This window comes from Phoenix dactylifera, unplaced genomic scaffold (assembly GCF_009389715.1).
Source record: "Phoenix dactylifera cultivar Barhee BC4 unplaced genomic scaffold, palm_55x_up_171113_PBpolish2nd_filt_p 000713F, whole genome shotgun sequence".
In the NCBI taxonomy this organism is placed as follows: Eukaryota; Viridiplantae; Streptophyta; class Magnoliopsida; order Arecales; family Arecaceae; genus Phoenix; species Phoenix dactylifera.
The window spans coordinates 149,300-158,330 of record NW_024068092.1 but is presented as its reverse complement, the minus strand read 5'-3'; the positions used below and the strand labels follow the sequence as shown (position 1 = coordinate 158,330).

The window sequence follows — 9,031 nt, the reverse complement described above, 5'->3', positions numbered from 1 at the left end:
AAAAAACATAATTATTCCGTTGCCTAGACGACCGCGGATTTATGTTGCACCTTTTATTGAAACAAAATACTAAGTACTAGTATTGAAAAAATTCAATTTTCCTTTTAAATAGTTTCTTTGGGGCTACGAGTTGGAGACCTCGAGCCGCCGCTCTCCCTCTCCTCTCCGCATACTCCCATGGCGACCGAGCTCGACGAACTCCTCGGCTTTCTCTCCTCCCCTTCCCCCCAAGTACTCTCTCTCTCGCTCCCCCCCCCCCCCCCCCTCTTTCTCTGTCTCTAAGCTTTCTAATGAGTATAATTGGTCCAGGTGAAGAAGGCGGCGGTGGACATTGTTCGGGGCCTGACGGGCTCCGACGAGGGCCTCCTTCCCCTTGCCGCCCGCGCCGACGTCGCCCTGCCCGCCCTCTCCCGCCTCATCCGCGACTCCCCGGAGCTGTCCGTTCCCGCCGCCGAAGCCCTGATCAACCTCTCCCAGAACCCTACCCTCGCCGACAAGCTCGTCTCCCTCGGCGCCGTCCCCACCGCCATGGACGCTCTCTACAAGCACTCCGATCAAAAAGTCGCTCGGCCCCTCATCATGCTCCTCGCCAATCTCACCCAAGTGGACTCTGGCAGCGCCGCCCTCCTTCAGGTACTACTTTCAAATTCCACGAATAAAAATCCAGTTTTTTAGAATTGTTTGCTCTTTATTGACATTACCTTTTTCGTCCAATTTGATTGATTAGTTTTGGTCGTTCAATAGTCGGTGATTTTTTTTTCTAAACATATTAGCCAGGCGCGGCCCAATACATTTGGAGGCCCTAGGCGAACTCATTAGAAGAGGCCTTTTTTTTATTATTATTTAAATAATAAATTTTTTTGTTAATAAACTAAGTAACTACAGTTACTTACTAACTCACCTACCTCACACAATCACACTCACGGTGAACCGCCGATTCGAACCGGGGTCTGGATTAGTGGGAGCCGCGATCAATGGCCAGTGGGATTTGGGAAGTGGGAACAGGGGAGGAGGTCGGGAGGTGGGACCGTGGGAGGATGTCGGGACTCGGGAACCGGGAACCCCGAGGAGCCGAGGAGGCCGGAGCGGCGGAGGAGCTGAGGAGAGGAGTAGAGGACGGGGTCACGGGAGGAGGTCGGAGCGGCGGAGGACCGTGGGTGGGGGCTTCCCTGGGCCGGGACTCGGGAGTCGGTCGGAGACTCGGAAGTCGGAAGAGCCGAGGAGCCTGAGGAGGAAGTCGGAAGTCGGAACTCGGGAGTCGGGACTCGGAACTCGGAAGGCCTCGCCGCCTCGGTCGTCGCGGAGCCCGGAGGTCGGAGGAGCTGAGGACGGCGACTCGGAGTCGGCGAGGAGAGGACGGGAGGCCGGAGGGTCGGAGCTGAGGCCGGAGCTCGGAGCCGAGGAGGAGGCAGCACGAACTGCACGGAGTCACGGACGCACGGTGGACCGGAGCTCGGAGCCAAGGACGGCGACGTCGGCGAGGAAGAGAGGGTTTTGCGCTCGCCGCTCTCACTCTGCAAGCTGATTCTGCCGAGAACCGGAGAAGGTTCCGGCATTAAAAAGGCAGAGAAGGGGGGAGAGAAGGGGGGAGCCGGGGAGGAAAACCCTCTGCCAGACCCCATCTGCCAGACCACAGACGCCACCGCCCACTCCCCGTCAGCCCCGTCTGCAGCCTTTCACGTCGCCGCCCAAACCCACTCCCCGTCTGCAGAGCTTTATGGAGGAATAAAAAAAAAATGTGGCTGGGTTGGGGGCCTTCCTTGGGCCGTTTGGAAGAGGAGAGTGGGCTATGTCTGAAAATTGAAATTTTGGGTAATTGGAGAGTTTAGAATGTGTAGGAAGGGCTTTTGATCGATGATGTGGAGCGGGAAGATGTTGAATTGGCTGATTAACTATGAAGAATGTTAAGCGTAGCATTTGGTTTGGAATTTTATTTTATGTGGTTTGATTTTGGAGTCTTTAATTATATAAACGAATGTGGGTATAACTTGTTTTAGTAATATGAAGTGAAAAAGATTTGTTTGATTTGGCTCCGAACATAGAGTTTTGCACGGATTTGCATTTAATGTCAAAATATTTCAAGTTCACGTATAAATGTTTTTTTTATTTGATGCTTGCTATTTAGCACCTCTATCTAGTGTATGTGTTTGTAGGTTACCAAATAGCCATAACATGCCTGATTAAGAGAACTCATGTAGAAAGATGCTTTATTATGGACTATCTTAGCTTTTCTATATTTTTCAAGTCAAAAATTTTCTTTTTTAACATTATCTTGGCTGTAGCTCTGTTCAGTTAAATACTCAAACTGGAATCAGAAGGTGCTCCACAACAAAGATTATAAGCTTCTTTCCTTTCCCCTCTTTCTCTCTCTGGTGCTGAATGGAGATACATGAAAAAAGTTCATGTTCTAAGAAATTACATTGGATAGAAGATAATAAAGATATCAAAAATGTTAAGATGATTTGAACATATAAGAATTGTGTCTAAGAGCTTGAATCAAATATTTAGGCCAAAGAACATGTGAAAGGTATTTGCACATTCATTTTTACAAGTCTATGAGGGGTTGATGAGGGATATAGATTGCATCAATTAAATTATGAAATCGAGGATTATAAGGCATTCTTTGTAAGGATACTTTAAACTTTAAGGAAATTTAAAGGGTGAAAGCTAACATCTTTGAATATTGGAATATTGTTGCACTATATTGAGTCTTCTTTTGCTTTCTTTCTTTTTTTTCCTTAAAGAAAAATGGAAGATAATTCTCATTACCTGTTTCAAATTCTTTTAGTTGCAGCCCTTCTTGTTAAGACTTATTTCTTGAGACCTTCTTAATCACATAGCCAGACTGTTTAGGCTGCCAAGCATGTCCGTGGAGTTTTAGTAATGGTATAATTTCTAGCTATATTAACTTAGCGCACATGTATCCTTCTTTTCCTTTTTTTATATATTCGCGCGGGGTGGGGTTGGGGGGGGGGGGTTACTCTACAGTGAGGGATAAATGCATTTGCATTAGCAGTAGGAAATAAAATTATTATCATCAGTTAATGAACACATGGTTTTAGGATTATTCATGAACCTTTCAGCATTTTACCTTTTTTTTCATCACACTGATAAATTTTTCATGTCTTTCATCTTATTGTATTTTTTCCCATTTGAAGTTATATTTGCTGATATTTTTTATTAATGAAGATTGCAAATCGGGCCTAGGTTTTCTGGATTCTACTGTTTTACTACATATTTCATGTTTTTCTTTATTTTTTAATGTTATAATTTATTGTGTTTCTTTTCCATTATTCCCTGAAATTTTGTTGAACTGGCACAAAACATGCACACATAGCATTCCACATGCAGCAGTCCTTTATAGAATATACTGAAGCACAATATACTCCTGTTTAGGTTGGAGATGATAAGATGGAAGGGTTGTACATCTCGAAGCTTGTTAGATCATTCTGTAGGTCATCTTCTGTTGAGTCAACAGGTATGTTGTCTTTGTTGTCATGTTATTATTGGGATTGTTGGCAAATCTTTAATTTTGCTGCTGCATCATGGTCTAAGGAAGTTATGAGTTTTATTTTGACAATATATGGAAATATGCCATTTCTTATATATACCAAGAATTATGGGTCTCTTCCTCTCTGTGGTTGTTTTGTTGCTACTGATGGATTTTGACAGCATTAGTTTATGTTTTGGATATATACAATATGTAACAATCTAGATGTTCTTTGAGGACTTAATCTCGAGAGAACTAGAAAAGAAATTTCTGAAGATGGGAATCAGAGACTAGCTTTCTATTTTGAATCTTCTCTGGAGATATAAATTGTTATCATTTCTTGTGCATATGTGGAATTAGGGCTATGTTTGGTTCCTGAATAAAGTTCACTTTTTTAGCTTTATTCAGGTTTATTCAGCTAAACACCTGTCATGCACTTGAATATAGCTCCAACAATGAGGGCTACTTTGGAGATATCAGAAAAATCATAGAGCACCTTTTTGGTACTTGTTCATCTTACGAGGTTAAAACTATTTGGATGGGAGGGGCTAAATAATTTTATCTGAATAATGACATATAGTCAGATATTTGGGTTCAAATTATTTAGGAAGCAAACAAGGCCTTAGTGCTGAATTACAGAACTCTTTACCTTGAGTGTAGTCCTGATTTCTAGCTCATCTATGCTTTTGCTGATTATGAAGTTATTTTCACACTTTATCTGTTTCATCTACTCTATAAAGTTTTATATACTCCATTTTAGGTGAGCTAGTGGGCAAGGGATGACCTGCATCAATTGTCTTCATTTTATTTTAACATCTTGTTTGTGCTAATCAAACTGTGACCTCGTTGCTTTAAACTTTATCTATAGCTGAAGATACCTTCGAGCATGTCGCTTCGATACTTGTGAACATCTCAAAAGTGCAAGCTGGAAGGAAGGTTCTATTAGATCCCAAGCGTGGTCTTTTGAAACAGGTCATTCGTCAGTTTGATTCAACAAATCTGCTAAGAAAAAAAGGGGTATGAGAAAGGAATATTGGACCTGTTCAACATAATGAGAAATCTATTGCATTTATGTAGTTCTGAATGAGTTACATATGCAAACAGCAATACAATTTAGACTGGTTATCCTTGGAATTTCAGGTTTTCTATCATGAATAATTTTTACTAGTTTTCATCTGATTTTAGACCTTTTTTCTTGGGAAATTGTTTGACTTCTTTAGTTTCTATGTGATCAATATGCTTGGAATGTTGGCGGAATTATTTCCATTTCCCACTGTTGCATATGATATTTTCATTGAACCCAAATTTCATGTAATCCTCTTGAGCCAGTTTCCTTGTTCATGTTCAGTAAGGTCACACCCAAGGATTTAAACATCGAGGTATGGACTCATAGCGATCTCTGGTCAGTATGTATGTACTGCAGTACTGGGTTGGCACAAGCCGACACCAGAAATGAGCACCCAAGAAGAAGAAGAAGATCGACACATTATGTACCATGGAACTAGGGTAGAACTGCCCCAAGGGGTGCTGTATACCAGTTCTGGGCCAGTGTGATATGTACTAAGCAGTACATGCCAGTACCTTGGTCCTTTATCACACCACTAAATTTGATTCATAAAATGCTGAAATAGTTCTAAAACATGGGAACTTGTTCTAGTCCTCCAATTACAATAGTTATTCTACCAACATGCAGTTTCAGCATATTTTGCCATTATTGTAAATGCCTCTCATGATGCTGCATCAGTTCAAGGCTATTGATTTTTAACTGATGCATTCTTTTCTCTAGTCATTTTAACATCTTAAATTTTGTTTAAATGATTGTTTTCTTTCTTTTTTCCCACTTGATTCTCATACTGTGTATAATATCCTGCAGGTATCTGGAACCATCAGAAATTGTTGTTTTGAAGCTGATAGTCAATTACAGAATCTGCTTTTGATATCAGAGTTTCTATGGCCTGCTCTGCTTCTGCCTGTAGCTGGAAATAAGGTAAATATTTGTCAACTTAGATTCTTTGTGGATTTTCTTGTGAGAGATTTCTTGTTTTATGAGGGTAAAACATGAAGTTTGTTCACTTTTTCTAGTTGTCTATAGTTGTCTTGAAAGGATTTCTGGAGTTGGAAAATATCTTCAATCAGTAGTTACAAAAGGTAACTAGGTGAAATACTAAGAAACCTTTCTCTCAGCTTCAGATATCCTTATAAATAACCAGCCATTACTAGAAAAGCTATAAATAACCAGCCATTGCTTCCTGAAACCTAATTTACTGTGTAAGGTGGCAATGAGATGTACTTCTTACCTATTGCTGTGTCAGAAATAGACATAGGCTAGTGTAAATCGTTTATGATTTTCAGTTTCTAGTCAACTTGGAATCTCATGTTGGTAGAATACTGGTGAAGTTTCAAAGTTCCTTTGAATCTCATTCATGTTTTTAATGAGCCATAGAACTACTGCTCAATGCTGGTATTATCAACCCCACTCCTATTTTTATGCACTTGTGTTAAAACTCAAAAGTCAAAAGGATATAATTTATCAAAAATCCTTCCTTAAGAAGATGCTTTAGCTTTCCAAGTTCTCTAACTGCCTTTACAAACTCCATAGTGGTTCTTCCAGTTTTATTGGAAGTTAGGGAAGTCCTCGGAAATTATTGTGTTTTCAATGAAGCAAACACTCTTTGTGGTCTTAGGTTTGCTTCTATGTGATTTTTTTCTGGGTTCACTTGTACCTGTTCCTTTATTTTGATGATGTTGTTGGTTCCTGATCTTGTTGCTCTTTTGGTGGTTTTTTCTTAAATTAAATTTGATTTTTCATATAAATAGCTATGCTTATGGTTAACTTCTTTATAGTCTGGGTTATTTGAAATTTTAGATCATGTGATATTGATTGCAGTTCATCTTATGTCTTGTTCTGTGAATTAACAGGTTTATAGTGATGAAGATAGGTCAAAAATGCCTCTGGAGCTTGGTAATGCACTTTCTCATGTGCGGGAACAAGTTGATGATCCAGAAATCCGTAAACAAGCATTGGAAGCTATTTACTTGATTTCCTTGCAGGTCAGGTTACTAATCTTGATGGATATATAATTTATGCTAAAAAAAAAAATCATAATATGCTACTTGTTTATGGGTAACCTCCATGCCTGCTTTAGAAGATCTGATTTTTGATTAGTCTGCACATCTCAGCCAATTTTCATGAAATTTTCTCAAACTTCTGAAGTGGACCTTCTTGCTTTCCACTTTGTTAGAACGATTACTTAGTTTTGTCTGATTTTTATCGCGGCTTAATGAAGCAGTCCTACTTGAACATAGCCACATTTGCCATTTCACATGTGAATGGACACCAAGAGTTGTCTTGTTTAGAAAGCACTGGTAGATATGCGAACTAATAAATGATAGTTGAAATTTTATATGATTGCTAGTCTAAGAAATTTGCTTAAATGAAGAGGTCCGGTAGGATGAGACTTCAGACAAGGCTTAACAGAGCTATGCTTCATTCTTCAAAATCGTTTACTTCATTCGTGTCTCATCTTGGATGACTCAGTTAAAAAAGATCTGGTTTGTTTATAATTTCTTTCAGGAAGCTGGACGAAGAGCTCTGTGGTCTGTTAATGGCCCTAGGATACTGCAAGTCGGTTATGAAGATGAGGAAGATCCAAAAGTAATGGAAGCATATGAATTGATTGGTTCTCTGGTATTTACAACTCAAACTTTTGATTGCAGTGAATCCTATATCAAAGTTCATTTTTGTTCTTTCGATTGGAATGTTCTTGTTATAGAAAATAAAAAATCTAAAAAAAAGTAGAAAATGATTGTGAAAGTTCCTTTGTATAACAAGAATTTGTTATATGCAACATGGATGCTAGGATAAATTACAATCTTTTGTGGAAGTCTTTATTGCTAGTTGATCCCATATTGCCCAGAAAATACTCCTCTATTACTTTTTAGAAGTCATTGAAGGCTATGCAGTTCCCTTGTATATGCTTGTATTGTAATGAGCTGATTAGCTTTGGAAGTTCAAGTACTGATGGATCTATAAGATCTTTATGACACAAAATTGCTCCCAAGTGAATGGCAGATAACTTTGCTTTGTTTGGCTTCTCCCAAATAGGATTATATTACAAATTCTCTTCATAATCTATTTTGGTACTTTTAAATGGGTGAGTTCATTCAGATATATTTGGTTTCAACAAATTTTGTGGGGCTTGCTTCATATGTTTCTACTGAACCTTCATCAAAACTTAAGGAGATCATAAACCATGTACATCATCTTATGACCTATGATTTTATATTTGATCCTCTCTAAATGGTGGCATTCTTTAGGTTTGGCAAAGGAGATAACACATTTTTAACTCTTTAATATTACTGTTACTCTCACTTTAGCACATGAAAATAAGAACTCTTACTTCCTTTGATGCTGGAATTTGTTGATCCTTTCTCTGCTTTTTACATATCATGTTGCTAGGTCTGGTTCAACATCATGTCTTCGAGTTTGTACAGCTTATTGTTGGAATATGATTTTTAGATATTATGTTTCTTTGTTGTGGTCACTTATTGCAATATTTTCTACTTGTATAAATTATCAACCATCCCAACAATAAGCTGTACAAACTCATAATATGACTCAGAATTAATTCACAAAATTGTCTTGAAGGTTAACAAGGAAGGTGAACTGGATCTTTCTTTCTTAGAATCATATTGTTCATGATACTTTGTCCTGGTATTTTTTTGTTCTAAGGAAGAATCCCTGATTCATGTGCCTCAGGGAAAATAAGATAATTGCATTTTTGTGGGATTGTTTGTACTCCACTCTCCACTGCTTTGCTCAAAAGAAGCCTTTCTTTGCACAAAGTTTTATTATACTGCCAGATGGAAGAAGTAATGCCATTGCCATTAGAAGTTTGCTAACAGATGCGTGCTTGTATGCATCTTGATTAGTAGTACTTTTTTACTGCATGCCACTTCCAAATGTGCATCACTTAAATATTATATTTCTAATTCTGTCTGAAAACATCAATTTCTTTCCTGTTGACATTGTTTTTAATTTATGCTAACAGCTGGTTGGTAATGGTGAAGTTGAACAATCTTGACTTGAGATGTCAAGATGAGCTGGAGAATAATAGTTGATATAAGGATTCTTGTGGATTGCTGGTTAGCGGAGCCGTCAAGAAATGATAAAGTGGTTTATGCCATGATGCCAGAATCTGCTTCTTGTCCATCATTAATGATGCAAAACTGCTTGGTGTATTTTTATTATGGGGTATCCATGTTTATTTATTTTATCTTTCAACAATATGACCATTCCCATCAAATTTGCTGCGGTAAACTGCATGAATTGAGTGAAGGTTCCCAAACATGCCATATATGTTTGTGTACAGCTTGCAGAGGACCATGTAAAATTCTCTCTCTTGTTTTATGTTCCTCTTAAAGGTTTATATTGCATAATATTTTGGTTTTGCCACCACTAGTTCTTGCCGTTCACCTTGAGGCACCTTAGACTTCTCCGTGGTTTTGTCTGGCTTTTAAGTACTTGTAAAGTCAAAGCAT

The 9,031-nt window shown here is 38.9% G+C and overlaps 1 protein-coding gene across 1 annotated transcript; it reads left to right on the top strand.

Annotated features, from left to right (window-relative positions):
• The first annotated feature begins 103 nt into the window (after nt 1–103).
• On the top strand, nt 104–8,965 carry LOC103700485 (protein HGH1 homolog). Its single transcript, XM_008782427.3, has 8 exons — nt 104–231; nt 310–633; nt 3,397–3,478; nt 4,359–4,507; nt 5,364–5,477; nt 6,410–6,541; nt 7,065–7,178; nt 8,542–8,965. The coding sequence occupies exons 1-8, from the start codon at nt 178–180 to the stop codon at nt 8,572–8,574; spliced, it is 1,002 nt and encodes a 333-aa protein (XP_008780649.2). The 5' UTR covers nt 104–177; the 3' UTR covers nt 8,575–8,965.
• The last annotated feature ends 66 nt before the right edge of the window (nt 8,966–9,031 follow it).

What these genes read in the sequence shown, in the direction of transcription:
- LOC103700485 (XM_008782427.3), top strand. Translation starts at nt 178, where the DNA reads ATGGCGACCGAGCTCGACGAACTCCTCGGCTTTCTCTCCTCCCCTTCC. An exon ending in TCTCCTCCCCTTCCCCCCAA is followed by an intron (nt 232 to 309) that starts GTACTCTCTCTC and finishes TAATTGGTCCAG; the next exon opens with GTGAAGAAGGCGGCGGTGGA. An exon ending in TGCCTGTAGCTGGAAATAAG is followed by an intron (nt 5,478 to 6,409) that starts GTAAATATTTGT and finishes GTGAATTAACAG; the next exon opens with GTTTATAGTGATGAAGATAG.